Below are 22217 nucleotides of genomic sequence, written 5' to 3' on the forward strand. Positions count from 1 at the left end.
AAACACCAACTCCTCAGCCAAACATTCATTTCCCCTATCTTCCTGTTCTTACCTTCACTAGCACGAGGTACTGGAAGCTACCCTAAGACCATTACCCTGGAGGTCTTACTTTTCAGTCTTTTACCCAATTCCCTAAACTCGTGTTGCAGAACCACCTTCCTCTTCCTACCTATATTGTTTGTGTCAACATGCACAACAATCTCCGGTTGCTTCCCCTCCCTCTCGAGGAGGCCGTCAACGCACCATCCTGGAGTCTCGCCTGCTGCCGCAGAATCTCCTATCCACAACTCTGACGATGGAGTCTCCCACTACTATGGCTCTGCCTGACGTCACTCTTCCCCGTTGAGCCTCAGCACCAGGGTAGGAGTCACAGCCCTGGCCATGGTCGTGTCGTCTGCTCCGACAGCTCCCAAGAGGGAGTACCTGATTTTAGTAGGTCTAGCCACCGGTGTCTCCTGCACTCCATGCATACTTCTCTTTCTCAACGTCTCCCACCTTCGCTCTTCTTGTATCCTCGGTGTGACAACCTCACTGTAGGTTTTGTTCAGGAAACTCTCGGTTTCCCGGATGGTCCTGAGGTCATCCAGCTGCTGCTCCAGTCCCCTAACACGGTCCTTCAGGAGCTGCACCTGGACACAATATCCGCAGGTATAGTTGTCAGAGGCACCAAGCAGTGTCCCTGACTTCCCACATCCAGCAAGGGAGGCACTGTAACAACTTGTCTGCCATTACTTCAGTGGACAAATCACTAATTACGAATGAGACACGAAGGAGACGCTAATTACAAATTGAAGGCTCGAGGCCTTCACTCGCTTGAGATTTGAAGGATGAGGGGGTTCTCATTGAAACCTACCAGGAGATGAAAGGCCTAAATAGAGTGGACATGGAAAGAATGTTTCCAGTAATGGGAAAGTCTAGAACTAGAGGGCAGTGCCTCAGAATAAAAGGGCGTACCTTCAGTGTGGAGATGAGGAGGAATTTCCTTAGCCAGAGGGTTATAAACCTATGGAATTCATTCCCACAAATGGCCGTGGAGGCCATGACCTTGGGTATTTTTAAGGTGGAGATTGGTAGGTTACATAGAAACATAGAAACATAGAAAATATGTGCAGGAGTAGGCCATTTGGCCCTACGAGCCTGCACCGCCATCCAACTCAGTATCCTGTACCTGCCTTCTCTCCATACCCCCTGATCCCTTGAGCCACAAGGGCCACATCTAACTCCCTCTTAAATATAGCCAATGAACTGGCCTCAACTACCTTCAACGGGAGAGAATTCCAGAGATTCACCACTCTCTGTGTGAAAAAGGTTTTCCTCATCTCGGTCCAAAAAGATTTCCCCCTTATCCTTAAACTGTGACCCATTGTTCTGAACTTCCCCAACATCGGGAACAATCTTCCTGCATCTAGCCTGTCCAACCCCTTAAGAATTTTGGAAGTTTCTATAAGATCCCCCCTCAATCTTCTAAATTCTAGCGAGTACAAGCCCTTGGTTAGGAAGGGCATTAAAGATTACACAGTGAAGGCAAGAGAATGAGTTTGAGAGGGAAAATTAGATCAGTCATGAATGAATGGCAAAGTAGACTCAATGGGCAAAATGGCCTAATTCTACTCTCATGTCTAATGGTTCTCTCATAGGCTGCATGAGTTTCTTCCTATGGCCCAAAGACATGCTGGTTGGTAGGTTAGTTGGCCATTAAATTGTCTCGTTTGTACAGCTGATTTATAGGACAATAATACAGGATTGATATAGATGCGTGCTTGATGGTTGGACTGGTCTCATTGAGACAAAGAGCTTGTTTCGTGCAGAAAGCCTGTTCTTTAACTGGACACTATTAAGGCTCAGTTGTGGCCAGTTTGGTGGTATTGGTGAGTTTCAGCATTCATCTGATACATTCATCTGCACCTTGAATCACAAACCACTTGCTCCTCGGAAACGTATGACAATTTAACCCAAGTATATTTCTCACGGTGAGAAACACTGCAAACCGGTCTGTTGAGGTTTGCTGTTCCAAAATATGACATCATTCTCGTTCATCTGCAAAAAAAACAACATCATACCTACAACTTTTTCTCTTTCTTTTGGACATTTCTTGTACACAAATGACTGGTAGATTTCTGAGAATTGCTACTTTATTTGAATAGGTGCTGCTTGGAGAACAAAGTGTATTGTTAAACTGAGTTGTCACATTGTTTTGACTGATTAAATAGTATTGGATTAGCCTGCGCATGAATTGCAGGGAGATCTGGGTGGAAGACTGAAGGAAGAGCTTGGACGGTATGAATCAGGCGGCATACAAAAAATGCCAAGTAATTTCACAAATAAGTCAAATGTTGTATAAAGTGTTAGTAGAAAACGTGTTTTAAGTCTGCACCTGATGTTCTGCCCAACTCAATGAATTCAGATCAAGAAATTGTATTTTTCTTTTTTAAATCCTTGTTCAATCAAGAGAGCCTGGCTCCTCAACTCAGCCAGGAGATGAAGCTGTGGAGGCTGAGCAGCGATACCTCGTCCATCCGCCCTTCCCCCAATGGCCACCCTCTTCCATAGGCTCAGTCTTACAGCGTGGAAACAGCCTTGGCCTATCTTGCCGACACGAACCAACAGACCTTGTCCCACCTGCCTGCATTTGGCCCATATCCCTCAAAACCTATCCTATATATGTATCTGTCTAAATATTTCTTAGATGTTATGATAGTACCTGCCTCAACTACCTCCTCTGGCAACCCGTTCTATATACCCACCACGCTTAGTGGAAAAAGGTTGCCCCTCAGGTTCTTGTTAAATCTCCATCCCCCCCCACCCCATCCCCCCTCACATTAAAACCTATGGCCGTAGGTACTTGATTCCCTACTGTGGATAAAAGCCTCTGTGCATTTACCCCAACTATTGCCCTCATGACCACATACACCTCTATGAGATCACTCCTCCTGCTCCTGTGCTTCAAGGAATAAAGTCCTGGACTGCTCAATCTCTCCTTATAGCTCAGGCCCTTGAATCATGGCAAAATCCTCATAATCTGGTCGGCACCCTTTTCAACTAAACAGCATATTTCCTATAACACGGTGATCAAAACAGAATACAATACTCCAAATACAGCCCCCCCAGTCATGTACAACTGTAACATAATCTCCCAACATCGATACTCAATACTTTGACTGACAAAAGCTGATGTGCTGAAAGCCTTCTTGGCCACCCTTTCTACCTGTGATACCACTTTCAAGGAACTATTTACCTGCACTCCCACGACCCTCTACTCTACAACACTCCCCAGTGCCCTGTCATTCACTGTGATAGTCCTGCTCTGGTTTGACTTCCCAAAATGCATCAGCTCACACTTATCTGTATTAAACTCCATTAACCATTCCTCAGCCCTACAACCCAACCAATCAAGATCATGCTGTAACCTTTGATCACCATCTTCGCTATCCATACCACCCAGTTTGGTGTCATCTACAAATTACTGACCATGTCTTGTACATATAAATAAACCGTTGAAATAAACAGCAAAGGGCACACCACTAGTCACAGGCCTCCAGTTGTGAAAACAATCTTCCACCCTCTGCTTCCTTCCATGAAGCCAATTCCCTATCCAGTTGGCTAGCTCTCCCTGGATCCCATGCAATCTAAACTTCCACAGCAGACTATCAAGTTTGCAGAACCTTGTCAAATGCCTTGCTGAAGTCCATACAGACAACATATTGCCCTCATCAATCTTTTTAGTTACATTTTCAAAAAGCTCAGAATCATGAGACACAATCTCCCGTACAAAACTGTACTAACTATCCTTAATCAGCCCTAACTGTCCAAATGCATATATATAATTCCTCCTGCTCCTTTTGCTCCCACTGCTCTTAAGACTTTGCAATACCATGCTTGGGCTCTAGGTCTCCTTGTTCCTCATCTTCCAGCACCAGCTGTGCTTTCAGTTGGTGATCTACTCCACATGCAATGGATGATAGTCATAGAGTCATACAGCATGGAAACAGGCCTTTCAGCCGACTTGCGCACACCAGCCAACATGTCCCAGCTACACTAGTCCCAACTGCCCGATGATGAAAGCTTCACAGCTGCTTGGCGTGCACTGCAGGACGATCACGGGCTGATACAAGCAAGGAATCTTGAAGAGAGCATTTCCCACTGCTGCCCTGGTATATGTGTGGCTCTCATTATGTTGCCATTCAACTAGCATAGCTAAAGGGCATGTAGGTGTGAAGAGTCACAGAGTTAGAGGTTAGCCATATTCCGCAGAATCCATACCTCTGGGCCATGCCAACCATTGTGGTATGGATTTCCTCAGGGTGAACAAGTCATGTGTGTTTCTTGGAAAAATGGCTTTCATCATCAGGAAATTCTACTTGTGACCCACAATAACCTGTACATCCCATTAATAAGTAAGTAAGTTTAAGTAAGTAAGTAAATTATTGGCCAAGTATTCACATACAAGGAATTTGCCTTGGTGCACCACCCACGTAACAACATTACATACAGTGACAGTCACGAATGGCTCAGGAAACACTAAACATTAATAATAATAAAACATTAATGATAAAACACCATTTCTCCTTCTGTAGTCCTGCACCAAACACTGAAGTATGAAAAAGATCTTGGTTGAGCAAAATCTAGTGTCATAGCCCATGTCACAAACCCATTCCTTGACATTTAGCTCCATCTCCTTCCCTGGCCCCTAACTCAGCATCCTATTCAACTCGGAAGCACAATTGAAGGTCAGATATAATTCCATGGGCCAAACTGTCTACTTTGATGTAACAATGGCTATGAATGGGGCCTGGGCCTATAATAGAAACATAGAAGATAGGTGCAGGAGTAGGCCATTTGGCCCTACGAGCCTGCACCGCCATCCAACTCAGTATCCTGTACCTGCCTTCTCTCCATACCCCCTGATCCCTTTAGCCACAAGGGCCACATCTAACTCCCTCTTAAATATAGCCAATGAACTGGCCTCAACTACCTTCTGTGGCAGAGAATTCCACAGATTCACCACTCTCTGTGTGAAAAATGTTTGCCTCATCTCGGTCCTAAAAGATGTCCCTCTTATCCTTAAACTGTGACCCCTTGTTCTGAACTTCCCCAACATCGGGAAAAATCTTCCTGCATCTAGCCTGTCCAACCCCTTAAGAATTTTGGAAGTTTCTATAAGATCCCCCCTCAATCTTCTAAATTCTAGCGAGTACAAGCCCTTGATTAGGAAGGGCATTAAAGATTACACAGTGAAGGCAAGAAAATGAGTTTGAGGGGGAAAATTAGATCAGTCATGAATGAATGGCAAAGTAGACTCCATGGGCAAAATGGCCTAATTATACTCTCATGTCTAATGGTTCTCTCATAGGCTGCATGAGTTTCTTCCTATGGCCCAAAGACATGCTGGTTGGTAGGTTAGTTGGCCATTAAATTGTCTCGTTTGTACAGCTGATTTATAGGACAATAATACAGGATTGATATAGATGCGTACTTGATGGTTGGACTGGTCTCATTGAGACAAAGAGCGTGTTTCGTGCAGAAAGCCTGTTCTTTAACTGGACACTATTAAGGCTCAGTTGTGGCCAGTTTGGTGGTATTGGTGAGTTTCAGCATTCATCTGATACATTCATCTGCACCTTGAATCGCAAACCACTTGCTCCTCAGAAACGTATGACAATTTAACCCAAGTATATTTCTCACGGTGAGAAACACTGCAAACCGGTCTGTTGAGGTTTGCTGTTCCAAAATATGACATCATTCTCGTTCATCTGCAAAAAAAACAACATCATACCTACAACTTTTTCTCTTTCTTTTAGACAATTTCTTGCACACAAATGACTGGTGGATTTCTGAGAATATTCAAATACTTTATTTGAATAGGTGCTGCTTGGAGAACAAAGTGTATTGTTAAACTGAGTTGCCACATTGTTTTGACTGATTAAATAGTATTGGATTAGCCTGCGCATGAATTGCAGGGAGATCTGGGTGGAAGACTGAAGGAAGAGCTTGGAAGGTATGAATCAGGCGGCATACAAAAAATGCCAAGTAATTTCGCAAATAAGAGTCCAAGTCAAATGTTGTATAAAGTGTGAGTAGAAAATGTGTTTTAAGTCTGCACCTGATGTTCTGCCCAACTCAATGAATTCAGATCAAGAAATTGTATTTTTCTTTTTTAAATCCTTGTTCAATCAAGAGAGCCTGGCTCCTCAACTCAGCCAGGAGATGAAGGTGTAGAGGCTGAGCAGTGATACCTCGTCCCTCCCCCCTTCCCCCAATGGCCACCCTCTTCCATAGGCTCAGTCTTACAGCGTGGAAACAGCCCTTTGGCCTATCTTGCTCACACCAACCAACAGACCTTGTCCCACCTGCCTGCATTTGGCCCATATCCCTCAAAACCTATCCTATATATGTATCTGTCTAAATGTTTCTTAGATGTTACGATAGTACCTGCCTCAACTACCTCCTCTGGCAACCCGTTCTATACACCCACCACCCTTAGTGTAAAAAGGTTGCCCCTCAGGTTCTTGTTAAATCTCCATCCCCCCCCACCCCATCCCCCCTCACATTAAAACCTATGGCCGTAGGTACTTGATTCCCACTAGAATGTTGCCTGGGTTTCAGCAACTAAGTTACAAAGAAAGGTTGAACAAGTTAGGGCTTTATTCTTTGGAGCGCAGAAGGTTAAGGGGGGACTTGATAGAGGTTTTTAAAATGATGAGAGGGATAGACAGAGTTGACGTGGAAAAGCTTTTCCCCACTGAGAGTAGGGAAGATTCAAACAAGGGGACATGACTTGAGGAAGATTCAAACAAAGGGACTGAAGTTTAGGGGTAACATGAGGGGGAACTTCTTTACTCAGAGAGTGGTAACTGTGTGGAATGAGCTTCCAGTGAAGGTGGTGGAGGCAGGTTTGTTTTTATCATTTAAAAATAAATTGGATAGTTATATGGATGGGAAGGGAATGGAGGGTTATGGTCTGAGCGCAGGTATATGGGACTAGGGGAGATTATGTGTTCGGCACAGACTAGAAGGGTCGAGATGGCCTGTTTCCGTGCTATAATTGTTATATGGTTATATGGTTATTCCCTACTATGGATAAAAGCCTCTGTGCATTTACCCCAACTATTGCCCTCATGACCACATACACCTCTATGAGATCACCCCTCCTCCTCCTGTGCTTCAAGGAATAAAGTCCTGGACTGCTCAATCTCTCCTTATAGCTCAGGCCCTTGAATCATGGCAAAATCCTCATAATCTGGTCGGCACCCTTTTCAACTAAACAGCATATTTCCTATAACATGGTGATCAAAACAGAATACAATACTCCAAATACAGCCTCCCCAGTCATGTACAACTGTAACATAATCTCCCAACATCGATACTCAATACTTTGACTGACAAAAGCTGATGTGCTGAAAGCCTTCTTGGCCACCCTTTCTACCTGTGATACCACTTTCAAGGAACTATTTACCTGCACTCCCACAACCCTCTACTCTACAACACTCCCCAGTGCCCTGTCATTCACTGTGATAGTCCTGCTCTGGTTTGACTTCCCAAAATGCATCAGCTCACACTTATCTGTATTAAACTCCATTAACCATTCCTCAGCCCTACAACCCAACCAATCAAGATCATGCTGTAACCTTTGATAACCATCTTCGCTATCCATACCACCCAGTTTGGTGTCATCTACAAATTACTGACCATGTCTTGTACATATAAATAAACCGTTGAAATAAACAGCAAAGGGCACACCACTAGTCACAGGCCTCCAGTTGTGAAAACAATCTTCCACCCTCTGCTTCCTTCCATGAAGCCAATTCCCTATCCAGTTGGCTAGCTCTCCCTGGATCCCATGCAATCTAAACTTCCACAGCAGACTATCAAGTTTGCAGAACCTTGTCAAATGCCTTGCTGAAGTCCATACAGACAACATATTGCCCTCATCAATCTTTTTAGTTACATTTTCAAAAAACTCAGAATCATGAGACACGATCTCCCGTACAAAACTGTGCTAACTGTCCAAATGCATATACATAATTCCTCCTGCTCCTTTTGCTCCCACTGCTCTTAAGACTTTGCAATACCATCCTTGGGCTCTAGGTCTCCTTGTTCCTCATCTTCCAGCACCAGCTGTGCCTTCATTTGGTGAGTCTACTCCGCATGCAATGGATGATAGAGTACCACAGCATGGAAGCAGGCCTTTCAGCCGACTTGCACACACCAGCCAACATGTCCCAGCTACACTAGTCCCAACTGCCCGATGATGAAAGCTTCACAACTGCTTGGCGTGCACTGCAGGATGATCACGGGCTGATACAAGCAAGGAATCTTGAAGAGAGCATTTTCCACTGCTGCCCTGGTATATGTGTGGCTCTCATTATGTTGCCATTCAACTAGCATAGCTAAAGGGCATGCATGTGTGAAGAGTCACAGAGTTAGAGGTTAGCCATATTCCGCAGAATCCATACCTCTGGGTCATGCCAACCATTGTGGTATGGATTTCCTCAGGGTGAACAAGTCATGTGTGTTTCTTGGAAAAATGGCTTTCATCATCAGGAAATTCTACTTGTGACCCACAATAACCTGTACATCCCATTAATAAGTAAGAAAGTTTAAGTAAGTAAGTAATTTATTGGCCAAGTATTCACATACAAGGAACTTGCCTTGGTGCACCACCCACGTAACAACATTACATACAGTGACAGTTACGAATGGCTCAGGAAACACTAAACATTAATAATAATAAAACATTAATGATAAAACACCATTTCTCCTTCTGTAGTCCTGCACCAAACACTGAAGTATGAAAAAGATCTTGGTTGAGCAAAATCTATTGTCATAGCCCATGTCACAAATCCATTCCTTGACATTTAGCTCCATCTCCTTCCCTGGCCCCTAACTCAGCATCCTATTCAACTCGGAAGCACAATTGAAGGTCAGATATAATTCCATGGGCCAAACTGTCTACTTTGATGTAACAATGGCTAGGAAGGGGGCCTGGGCCTATAATAGAAACATAGAAGATAGGTGCAGGAGTAGACCATTCGGCCCTTCGAGCCTGCACCGCCATTCAATATGATCATGGCTGTTCATCCAACTCAGTATCCTGTACTTGCCTTCTCTCCATACCCCCTGATCCCCTTAGCCACAAGGGCCACATCTAACTCCCTCTTAAATATAACCAATGAACTGGCCTCAACTACCTTCTGTGGCAGAGAATTCCACAGATTCACCACTCTCTGTGTGAAAAATGTTTTTCCTCATCTCGGTCCTAAAAGACTTCCCCCTTGTCTTCCCCCTTATCCTTAAACTGTGACCCCTTGTTCTGGACTTCTCCAACATCGGGAACAATCTTCCTGCATCTAGCCTGTCCAACCCCTTAAGAACTTTGTAAGTTTCTATAAGATCCCCCATCAATCTTCTAAATTCTAGCGAGTACAAGCCAATGTGTAGGTAATGCGAGTAAATGGTGTAGGTTGTGGCCAGACCAAAGGAAATGGCTTCAGCAGATGCAGGTAATTATGCAAGAGTGTCGTGGGGTGGGGGTGGGTGGGGGGGGGGGGGGGGGGGGGGGGTGGTGAGGTGGTGAGGGAGTGGGGTTGGGTGTGGGTGTGGGTGTGGTAGATCTGCATTCTGGCAAAGAATGTGTGAAAGCTGACCCAATTCTTTGGAAGGAGAGTCTGAAGAAGGGTTTCGGCCCGAAACGTCGCCTATTTCCTTCGCTCCATAGATGCTGCTGCACCCGCTGAGTTTCTCCACCATTTTTGTGTACCTTCGATCTTCCAGCATCTGCAGTTCCTTCTTGAACACCAATTCTTTTGATCTTTTTTCCAAGGAGAGAATCAACTCGAGACAGAATAACAGGTCTTTACAGGATCCTGTCAAGGTTATAGTATTGGAATGGGGGGAGAGAAAATGGAGGGAGAGAAGTCTTGGTTGGATTCTCAGTTTGTTCTCTAATTCCAATGGCATAGTTGATAGTCAATCTAAGAAAGGTCATCCCACCAAACTAGATATAAAGGAGAAGCATGAGATGAAGTTTTTGATCATATCAATTGCAAAGGGGTCACCTATGGGTAATGTTTTGGTTATCTCCTTCAATATTCCTTATGTTGCACAAGGCCAAGTGTTGTTTACTAATGCTCTTGTGAAGTGCCTTACTGTATTAAAGGCACTACAGTGTATAAACATAATCTGCAGCTGTTTCTTTTAGGTATGAGCTTATACTTTGTAAGCCATGATGCAAAATTTAATTCCAATCAAATACGTAATATTGTGGTGGAAATAAATAGACAATAGGTGCAGGAGTAGGCCATTTGGCCCTTCGAGCCAGCACCGCCATTCCATGTGATCATGGCTGATCATCCTTAATCAGTGCCCCGTTCTACCTCAGAAGATTGTCTTCCATAAATCCTTATGAGAAGGATGGCAGGTTTCATAAATACCATTTTAACTATATTTTTTTACAATAATATCTTTCCTGGTATCTTAAAACTGGGGTTTTATTTGCCAGCTGCTTAACCTACAACAGTTAATATTGTGAATCCCCAAGACAGATAGCTTGCATTATAAAGTCCGCGTTCCTTCCCTAGAGCTCTCCTTTGTTTGGTCACTGGTGGTCATGCAATTCCACAAACATACAGTTTCATCGGCTGCTGCTGAAAACACAACATTGCCATCAGAACTCAATGCCAAGTGCAAAACTCTCCCTCTGTGACCTGCAAAGAAAGAACATTGCATTAAATGATTGTTATTTCAGCATGAGTGCGAGAAATCAACTGCGGCACGGCATAGACATCAGCCACAGCATGACGTACTTGCCTCCATTCAAGATACAAGATACATTTAATTGTCATTTGGACCCCTTGAGGTCCAAATGAAATGCCGTTTCTGCAGCCATACATTACAAACACATAGACCCAAGACACAACATAATTTACATAAACATCCATCACATCGCTGTGATGGAAGGCCAAATAAACTTATCTCTCCACTGCACTCCCCCCCCCCCATGTCAGAGTCAAAGTCAAAGCCCCCGGCTGGCGATGGCGATTGTCCCGCGGCCATTAAAGCCACGCCGGGTGATGCAAGGTCGCACACCGGGTCTTGGTGTTAGAGCCCCTGGCGTGCGCTCGCAGAGTCCCGCGGCCATTCCAAGCCGCGCGGGGCGGTGATGTTAGGCCCCGCTCCAGGAGCTCTTCAACCCCGCAACTCGGGCGGGGGAAGTCGCCGTTGCGAGAGCCCTGAAAAGCGGTCTCCCTCCAGGGACCCGCGGGCTCCCGGTGCCGCCGTCCACAGACCTGCCGTTGGAGCCTCCGACTCTCCGGTCGGGCCGCAGCAGCAGCAGCAGCAGCGCTCCTCCACCACTCCACCCGCTCCGGACTCGGCCAGCCCCGCGACGGTGACGGTGAGTCGTAGCACCAGAGTCCCCAGTCTCTTCCTGTTGGAGGCCGCTCCTGGATGCGGCCCCAACGACAACGGAAACCCGACGAGAAAAGGTCGGGTCTCCCGTGCAGTGAGAGATTTTAAAAAGTTTCCCCCCCGTCCCCCCACACACACACCCCAACAAAAAATAAGAAAAACGACATAAAAACACAGACAGAAAATAATAAAACGCGGACAGACTGCAGAGGCCGCTGCTGACCAGAGTCGCGCCGCCCACCGGATATTGAATCGCTCGCATTCGATAAGGTTGACAACAGAAAATACTCTAAAGAATTCTGCTATCTTGTGGTTTATCAGAATGCAAGAATTGACAAACATGAAAAACCCAAACAAACTGCAGATGCAAGAAATCTAAACCAAACATTGAAATACTGGAAATACTCAGCAGGTCAGACAATACATGGGGTGAAAGAAACAAAAGAAACATTAAAATTGATGCTTTTCATCAGAATTAATAAAAGCTGAAAATCAAAAATATTGTTATTTTCATTGTAAGGGGTTAGAGTCATGCGGCATAGCCCATATGCCTCAAAACCACTCACTGCTTCCTTCCATGAAGCCAATTCTGTATCCGGACTTGGATATATCTATGCCAGGCTTAGAGCCATCTCCCTGGATCTAACTTTCCAGAGCAGACTACCATGCTGAACCTTCTCAAAGGCTTTGCTGAAGTCCATAAAGACAATGTCTACGGCCTTGCCCTCACCAACCTGCTTGGTTACTTCTTCTAAAAACTTCAAAAAATTAGATTTGTAAACCATCTTTATTATCCCTAATCAGCCTTTGCCTCCCAAAATGCAGATGTATCAAATCCTTCAGTATCCTCTCCAGTAACCTACCTACCACCGATTTTTCCTTGCAGCCCTTCTTAAATAGAGGCACAAAATAAGCCAACCTCCAGTCATCCGGCACTCACCCGTATCTAATTATGATTTATATATCATAGTCAGAGCTCCTGCAATTTTTTCTCTAGCTTCCCACAGTGTCCTCAGATATATCTGATCAAGCCCAGGAGATGTATCTATTCACATAAATAAGAGGAAGATCAGCACCTCCTTGATTGTAAAAAGAATAGTCCTCAAGTTATCTCCATTTCCTGTCCCAGGTTCCCTGGCCTTCATGTCTTGCCCCACAGAGGAATAACATAGGAGAAATACTAATTAACCTTGTTCATCTCCTCCTCACATAGATGACCACTTTGGTTTCTGAGGGACCTTATTCTCTCTCTAGTTAACTTGTTTCCCTTAATGAAAATAAAATATCTTTGGATTCTCCTTAATCTTAACTGTCTCTTGCCCCCTTTTTTGTTCTCCTGATTTCCTTAAGTTTCCACCTTTAAACTCCTCCAGAGACACACGATCCCTGCTGCCTACACCTGGCCATAACTCCTCCTTTTACCTGACCAGAGCATCACATTTTCTTGTCATCCAAACTTCCTTTCTCCCATTTGCCTTGCTCTTCACTTCAGCAGGAGTGTGCAGGCTCTGAACTCTCACCATCACATATTTAAAAGGATCCCACTTTCCAGATGTCCCTTTGCCTGCAAACAATCTACTCCAATCAACTTTTGCATGTTCCCGTCTAGTACCAGCAAAGTTGACCCTGCCCTAATTCAAAATTCAAGCTTGCAGAGAAGGAGAGAACTAAGGAAATGTCTCTTACGACACTATTGTTAGTGTGTTGGCTGAGAGGAGTTGGTGCTGGCATATTAATTCCCGTGTCACTCAACTGCCACTAACTTTAACTCTTCGTTTTTAAGAAGGAACTGCAGATGCTGGAAAATCGAAGGTACACAAAAAAGCTGGAGAAACTCAGCGGGTGCAGCAGCATCTATGGAGCGATTTGGAAGCATGTCATTAAACTGAAAAAGAGCAGAGAAGCTTTAGAAGGATATTGCCAGGACTCAAATGCCTGAGCTGTAGGGAGAGGATGGGCAAGCTGGGACTCTATCCTGGGAGCCCAGGAAGCTGAGGGGTAATCTTATAGAGGTGTATAAAATCATGCGGAGAATTGAAAGGGTGAATGCACGGAGTCTTTTACCCAGAGTAGAGGAATCAATATCCATAGGTTTAAGCAGGTGAGAATAAAAATATTTAATGAAACCTGATAATTTGTACTTATTTTCCATTTCAATTAATTGCTAATGATATTTTGAAATATGCTCCTACAGCAGCAAGATACTATAAATTTGAACAATCTAGTCCATCATTCATAATCATTCACATCACCTTCATCAGCCAGAGTATTGAGTATAGAGGTTGGGAGGACATATTGCAGTTATATCCAGTAAGATGTTGGTGAGGCCACATTTAGAGTATTGTATTCAGTTCCGTGCACCATGTTATAGGAAAGATGTTGTCAAGCTGGTAAGGATACAGAATAGATTTACGAGGATGTTGCCACACCTTGAGGGTCTGAGCTTTCGGGAGAGATTGACTAAGTTGGGACTCTATTCCTTGGAGCGCAGGAGGATGAGGGGTGATCTTATAGAGGTGTATAAGATCATGAGAGGAATAGACCGGGTAGATGCAGAGTCTCTTGCCCAGAGTCGGTGAATCGAGGACCAAAGGACATAGGTTTAAGGTGAAGGGGAAAAGATTTAATAGGAATTTGAGGGGTATCTTTTTCGCACAAACAGTGGTGTATGTATGGAACAAGCTGCCTGAGGCAGGGACTATCCCAACTTTTAAGAAGCAGTTAGACAGGTGCATGGATAGGACAGGTTTGGAGGGATATGGGCCAAATGCTGGCAGGTGGGACTAGTGTAGCTGGGACATATTGGCCGGTGTGGGCAAGTTAGGCCAAAGGGCCTGTTTCCACATTGTATCACTCGATGACACTATGGCTCTAAATCTTGACATATTTACATTTTCATTGCTGTTGTGCTGCTTTGAACTTTAGTAACCACAACAATGAACAGCACCTTTTCCCTTCAGCACCTTTTCACCTATATTCCTCCTTCTTAATTTACATTTCACTCCTCCTCTTCTCTCCTTATCTGTCACTCATTTTGTCGCATTTTCACCTCTAGCCTTTGTCACTTTCGGCTAATCAACCTCACTGCTCTTGTCTAACTTCACCTCATAGAATGGGCCCATTTCAAAAAACTTTCCATGCAATCTATGAGGTGCTTGTGTCGTACCTATTAGATCAGCTGACTTGATAAGAGTTGGATAATTCCAAACGGAGACCTGATGTTTTGGAAAACCATGGCCAGTTACTAGTTCTTTGAACTTTGGTAACCACAGCAATGAACAAATCTGGAAAGAAACACAAATAACGGTTATCAGCACTGTATATCTTTTTACATGACATATAAATTGCCTCTACATATAGTCATTGGAAAATACTTCAGGCTAGATGGTGTATGAGGAAAAATTGGGAGAAATAACTTGCATCCATTCTATATGTGCCCATAACCTAGTAATCTACAAGAGTTCATTTGAAAACTGCAACCAGTTTTACTGGGGAGAGTATTACAGAAATTGAAATGCAAGTTTGTTGAAAAGATGGCCTTGTTTATCCTGTGTAAGGTCACCCATCCCTTCCCACTAATTGCCTGCCTTCCTGATTGTATAGATCTGACAAACCAATTGGCCCAGACAACTAAGCAAAGTGCCAGTCAGCCATTGGCCTTCCAGTGTTGCAGCTGAATCATATGGGTGGGCCAGAACAAGACCCACTTGCAAAAGCAGCTGAGCTCAAACCTCAGCTTTACCATCTGTCAAAATATCTCATTCACCCTCAAAATCACCATCATTCAAAACGTTTCAAAATAGTTAAAACTAAAGAAATACTGTTTTTAAATTTAAACTACCATATTTCCTGGCAATGAAGACGCGCCCCCAATTTAAGTTGCTAAATTTTGAAAAAAGGATGGTGGGATCGGATCAAGAGTTTGGTTTAGTCTAGGGTTCAGCAACATCGCCTGCGCGCCCCGGGACTGGCTGCAGTTCCTAGATCCCTCGCGTCCCCGGGACTGGCTGCAGTTCCTAGATCCCTCGCGTCCCCGGGACGAGAGAGAGAGAGAGAGAGAGCGAGGGCGAGAGCGAGAGCGAGAGCGAGAGCGAGAGAGAGAGAGAGAGAGAGAGAGAGAGAGGCAGAGGCCAGCCTTCCGACTCTCCCCGCCCAGCGGCGCTGTCCTTTTACAGCCACTTCCCACTTTACAGCCACTTCCCACTTTACAGCAAAGATCGTAGAGGGACAAGATAGACCACTCCTTCGAAATTCAATGGGCTGACGTGTAGTACGCAACGGAACGTCACGGCCGCCATTTGTTACAGCGACACTCGACTTCCGGTATTCCACCCGCTGTGATTCAAAGCAAAGATTATAGAGCTCCGCTATAATCTTTGATCCAAAGCAAAGATCCTCAAGTATCTTGTAGCGGGAACAGACCCCTCCTTTGTGTAGTTTCCCTTGCATTGTATTGCTTTAACACACACTGCAAAAAATTAAATTTAACGTATATATATTTAATATATTTATATGAATGTGTGTCTGTGTGTGAGAGGCAAGTTAGAGATAATAGTTTATTCTCATGTATCAGAAGCTACTTTGATTTAAATAATCGCTATTAATTTATTTGTCTTGTAAGATGATATACATAAACCATAAAGGCAATTATATATATAATTATATAGTAATAATATATATGCATATATATATTTACACACACATATATATACACATACATATATACACACACATATATACACATACATACATACATATACACATACATATCCACACATACAAATACACACATACATATGGATACATTTATATGCATACATACACACATATAAACATATATATATACATACATATATACACACATATACATATACATGCATATATATACACATACATATATATTTATACATATGATTAACATGTAGAGGAACCAACGAGAGAGCAGGCTATTTTAGACTGGGTATTGAGTAATGAGGAAGGGTTAGTTAGCAATCTTGTTGTACTGCCCCCTTGGGCAAGAGTGACCATAATATGGTTGAGTTCTTCATTAGGCAGGCAGTGACTAGTGGGGTACCGCAAGGCTCAGTGCTGGGACCCCACCTATTTACAATATATATTAATGATCTGGATGAGGGAATTGAAGGCAATATCTCCAAGTTTGCGGATGACACTAAGCTGGGGGACAGTGTTAGCTGTGAGGAGGATGCTAGGAGACTGCAAGGTGACTTGGATAGGCTGGGTGAGTGGGCAAATGTTTGGCAGATGCAGTATAATGTGGATAAATGTGAGGTTATCCATTTTGGTGGCAAAAACAGGAAAGCAGACTATTATCTAAATGGCGGCCGACTAGGAAAAGGGGAGATGCAGCGAGACCTGGGTGTCATGGTACACCAGTCATTGAAAGTAGGCATGCAGGTGCAGCAGGCAGTGAAGAAAGCGAATGGTATGTTAGCTTTCATAGCGAAAGGATTTGAGTATAGGAGCAGGGAGTTTCTACTGCAGTTGTACAGGGTCTTGGTGAGACCACACCTGGAGTATTGCGTACAGTTTTGGTCTCCAAATCTGAGGAAGGACATTATTGCCATAGAGGGAGTGCAGAGAAGGTTCACCAGACTGATTCCTGGGATGTCAGGACTGTCTTATGAAGAAAGACTGGATAGACTTGGTTTATACTCTCTATAATTTAGGAGATTGAGAGGGGATCTTATAGAAACTTACAAAATTCTTAAGGGGTTGGACAGACTAGATGCAGGAAGATTGCTCCCGATGTTGGGGAAGTCCAGGACAAGGGGTCACAGCTTAAGGATAAGGGGGAAATCCTTTAAAACCGAGATGAGAAGAACCTTTTTCACACAGAGAGTGGTGAATCTCTGGAACTCTCTGCCGCAGAGGGTAGTCGAGGCCAGTTCATTGGCTATATTTAAGAGGGAGTTAGATGTGGCCCTTGTGGCTAAGGGGATCAGAGGGTATGGAGAGAAGGCAGGTACGGGATACTGAGTTGGATGGTCAGCCATGATCATATTGAATGGCGGTGCAGGCTCGAAGGGACGAATGGCCTACTCCTGCACCTAATTTCTATGTTTCTATTATTTTCCAACGATCAATAGATTTACGATCAGTTCCTGTGGATTGGAGGATAGCTAATGCTATCCCACTTTTCAAGAAAGGAGCGAGAGAGAAAATGGGGAATTACAGACCAGTTAGCCTGACTTTGGTGGTGTGAAAGATGCTGGAGTCAATTATTAAAGATGTAATAATGGGGCATTTGGATAGCAGTAAAAGCATTAGTCCAAGTCAACATGGATTTATGATTTTACAATGCATTTAAGCCTCTCCCATTTTTATGAGATGAATTCCTGGAATATGCAGGAAGTTTATTGTAACCTAGTGCTACTTGCCTGAACAATGGATGATATATCACTTAAATGCAATTGTTTTCAGTTGTGTGGAGAGACCTGTATATTGAAAATGTGTTTTGCCTCTAATATGTCAATTTACCTTAAATGTAGAAGAGCTTATTAAAATCTTCTTACAAAGACAATTAAGTATTTTCTATCTATCCTCTTTTGGACCCAAGGCATAGCAGAGCTGCCAACTCTCACGAAGAGGTAAGGGAGGGAGAGATGGAAGGGTGGGAGAGAGGGAAGGGAAGGAGATCGCGTAGAGAGGGGGAGAGAGAGAGAGAGAGAGAGAGAGATCGAGAGAAGAGAGGGGAGCGAGAGATCGAGAGGAGGGGAGAGAGAGATCGAAAGAGAGGGAGGGGGGGGGAGAGGGGGAGGGGGAGGGGGAGGGGGGGGGGTGGGGGGAGGGGGGGAGGGAGGGAGGGAGGGGGAGAGGGAGAGATAGAGAGGGATAGAGAGGGAGAGGGAATGAGGGAGAGGGGGAGAAGGGGGAGAGGGAGAAGGGGGGAGGGAGAAGGGGAAAGGGGGGGACAGGGAGAAGGGGGGAGGGACAAGGGGGAGACGGAGGAGGGGGAGAGGGAGAAGGGGGAGAGGGAGAGTGGAACGATAGCACATTATAACGCGCAGCCGTCCCATTCCGACCAAAGATTATAGAGCAGAGCTCCACTAGTATCTTTGATTGCGGCCGCCGCCACCGAACCCCCCGACCCACCATTGCACCCAAAGATGATAGAGCAGAGTTATATAATATTTGATTGCACCCTTCTTCACGGCGGGCTTGTGATCTTTGCTTGTGATGTCTTGTATGTATGTGAGTGTTGTTTGCTATGTCCCTATGTTCGAGGAATATAATGGGTAACAGCCGCCCATTCTCGGACTCGAAAAGTCTCCTGGTCACTGGACCTAATGTGTCTGCGGGCCATATTGTGCAGACTAATCCCTTACAAAACAAAACCAAAAACGTACAGAAGTGTTAAAATTGTCTTTATTATTGTGGTGAGTAAAGAACTATTAAAAATAAGTCTAAGAACTTTCTAATGTACCGACTAATGTTTCCCAATGGCCGTTGATGGGAGAACAGAAAATACCATTTTCACGACAGAATATCGACTGAAAATAATAAAAATATTTTCTCACCTTTCTTTTTTATTGGGGAACCTAAAGAATGACAGGTTGGGTCGTTTAGATTTACGATTAGAATACTTGATAGCGGAGCAGTGAGATGAAGATTTAGCTGAGGACGCCATTACAGCCCAATAAATGCTTAACAATATGGCGTCGACGGTCACACACGTCATACTACGCGTTTTTCGAGGAGTGGTCTATCTTGTCCCTCTACGATCTTTGCTTTACAGCTGCTTCCCATCAGTTGCCAGCAATGAGCGATACACTTGGCTATCCCTCAGTACAGCAACATCGTTCTTGACAATTTAACGACAATGGAAGGTCTGGGAGAATGGCAGTGAGATTGAATTGGACATATGGGAACTGATGGTGATTGTTGTGATTATATTGCTGAAAGAATGGATGCAAAATTAGAATCAAAATATGAAATTCTGACCACAAAACCTAATTGCAAAGTTAAATGTAATAATTCCACGGCCATATTATAAAATTCGGTATTATCTTACTTGTGATCTTGTATCTACGTCTTGAATGCAGCTCCCACTTTTTGTGTCCCATATACGCAAACGTCCATCTTTCATTCCTCCCCCAACGGCAAGAATTCGAGATTGCCATGGGCACCAGTTCATGGCCTAATAACAAACATATTCAATTAGCATTAAATAATAGATTTATTTTCTTGATCATCTATATAATTTTCTTCTGCATAAATAGTAAACGTAAACATGTATTTATATTAGTCAAATTGTGCCCAAATGTTATATTAGCCAAATTGTGTCTGAAGAAAGGCTTGCAGTTCAAGTACTGGTAAATGGAATTTAATACGGCTGGGCAATTAATGGTTGGCATGGACATGGTTGGCCAAAGAGCCTTCACTGTCTGTTTGATGTAATAACAATATGTCTATGACTCTATAATGCTAATCAAAGTTTTGAAGCTATCTATTAGCATTAGACAGGAGACATGTTATAATGCTAAATTTAATTAAATAGCATTCACCTTCACAGCTGATTCCAGATTATTAATAGTCATGTCTGGTTTACTATTGACATTGCCCCCAGGATCATTACGCCAAATATTCAGTAGACCATCATTTCCACCACTGGCAAGGAAGGCACTATCTGGTGACCATTTGAGGCTGCATACTTGTGAATCATGACCGATGAGTGTGCCAACATGATGTTGTGCCATTCTTACATCATGGTGGTGAATAGATCCAAACCGAGAGCCACTATAGAACATAGGCAGGTGGAAATAAATATATATAAACAAGACACTCCAACATTTTCATAACCATAATCAGCAAAATACAGTAGTTATTTGAAATATGAAGTTCCATTAACAATATCTCACAAAATAATTTCATGTTCCAAATAAAAATGCATGGTTTAAATGAGGTAAAATAATTTATTCATATTAGGTCACTAAATATTTTAGTTTCAAAAGTAATTTTAAAAGTTAAATTTAGTGACACCCTTTAAAATTCAGGTTTAAATCCTTAGTTTTGTTCCATAATATATAATCATAAATTTGATCAGTAGCTCCATGTGTTAAGTCACAGCACCATGGTAATTACAGCATGGCGAGCTGGAGGCAATTCAACCTTAGCAATCAATGCCAATGCTCGTAGCTCACAAACTACCACAGCAACATAGCTATTGCTGGTCATAATCATCTCTGGCATTGGAAATATAGATGAATGGTTTAATGGATGGAATATCATTTAATAGAACATTAGGCTTATACTCTTGCCCAAAGCCAGCGGATAGGATGTGACTAAATTGTCCTTGTGGACTTGCATTTTAATCTCAGGGTTTAAGTTTAAATGTAATTGCTAAAAATAAAATTGCCAACATTTCACCACTATTTGTGCCATGTAGTTCAGCTGCAACCAGCTAAATAAAAAATCCTGTGAAATTCTTTCCTACAAAATATGGAACAGACTACTTTTTTCATTGTGCAGGAAGGAACTGCAGATGCTGGTTTAAACCGAAGATAGACACAAAATGCTGGAGTAACTCAGCCGGACAGGCAGCATCTCTGGAGAGTAAGAATGGGTGACATTTTGGATCGAGGGTCTGAAGAAGCGTCTCGACCCGAAACATCACCCATTCCTTCAACAAGCAGGATTTGATGTATAAGATGTGTCCACGAGCATTCTTCTCAAGTTGATTTAGGATGGAATTTGAGAGGCCGGTAAGGAAACTATTGGGCAGGCCAAATGTTCAAAGAACTGCAGAATGGATAACAGCCCAAACAGTTCCTTAAGCAGCCAATGTTGTGAGAATACAATCCATCATTACCCCAACTCTCCAACTGGCTTACATTTGTCCTGCAGTTACACTTTCATAATACAGCCGCCTGGTTAGGGTAGTCCTGAAGGGTTCACTGCCATGGCCATTCTACAAAGTGGATCAGACCACAATGTCAAGGCCTCAAGTGGTAGGTCCTGAATGCCAGTCACTGCTGGACCATCTTGTTGGCCCTTTGACATTCAAATACAGTTGAAACGCAATTTAATAAAATCCAAAGATAAAAATTACGGGAAAAATCAACAAATTAAAAGCACATTTAGAACCTTGTTTAACTTAAAATTAACATACAAGTTAACTAACAGGAGTAATGTCAATAAAGATAAAGGGAAGTAAAAAAAAAAATCTAACTTCATGAAGTATACTTAATTTATTGACTCAGTACAATCCAGAACTAACACTGGATATTGTGTTACTGTGCCCACATCTGACTTTCAGCACATTTCATAATTCTGTGCTCAGTGCCAGATGATCAAGTCATATCGCGTTGACGCATATACACATGCTGAGGTCATTCAGCTGTTCACCATGATCCCTCGGTGTGACCTGGATCACTGATTTCCTTACCATGGTGCCAGGTAAGAGTAAAATCACATGAAAATGTGTGTGTAAAGTGTACAGGATTTTAGTGATGGAAAATATATGGGAATACAAGTCTCGCGCTGAAACAGGACTCAGCGGTTCTAACAAAGGAGTTGTGCAGTTTTGTCAAATTGTGTAAAATGTTGGCGAGCAAAGTAAATGTTCGAAAGGATTTTCCATGGAACCATGAAATAATGATCATTCCTGGCCCGATGTTCATCAGACAGTTAGTCATGAGTTGTTGCTAGACATGTATTCAGACAACATGAAGGCAGGGGTAGAGTTAACAAAGGTTGTAGATAGCTAGCAGCGTGTGTTGCCAGCACTTATGTGGAAAAACATACATACTCTATGGCAGGTACACAAAAATGCTGGAGAAACTCAGCGGGTG

At 43.4% G+C, this 22217-nt stretch overlaps 1 protein-coding gene across 1 annotated transcript in view; it reads right to left on the reverse strand.

Annotated features, from left to right (window-relative positions):
• Window positions 1–9572: 9572 nt before the first annotated feature.
• Window positions 9573–22217, reverse strand: part of LOC129696391 (cell division cycle protein 20 homolog) — a 64379-nt gene continuing 51734 nt past the window's right edge. Inside the window, exons 9-12 of the mRNA XM_055634255.1 lie at window positions 19932–20163; window positions 19439–19564; window positions 14573–14690; window positions 9573–10703 (exon numbers count right to left, since the gene is read on the reverse strand). Of these exons, the coding sequence (XP_055490230.1) occupies window positions 10552–10703; window positions 14573–14690; window positions 19439–19564; window positions 19932–20163 (628 nt within the window). The 3' untranslated portion in view covers window positions 9573–10551. The remainder of the gene's footprint in view (window positions 10704–14572; window positions 14691–19438; window positions 19565–19931; window positions 20164–22217) is intronic.

The sequence above is a fragment of the Leucoraja erinacea genome, chromosome 1 (assembly GCF_028641065.1).
Source record: "Leucoraja erinacea ecotype New England chromosome 1, Leri_hhj_1, whole genome shotgun sequence".
Taxonomy (NCBI): Eukaryota; Metazoa; Chordata; class Chondrichthyes; order Rajiformes; family Rajidae; genus Leucoraja; species Leucoraja erinaceus.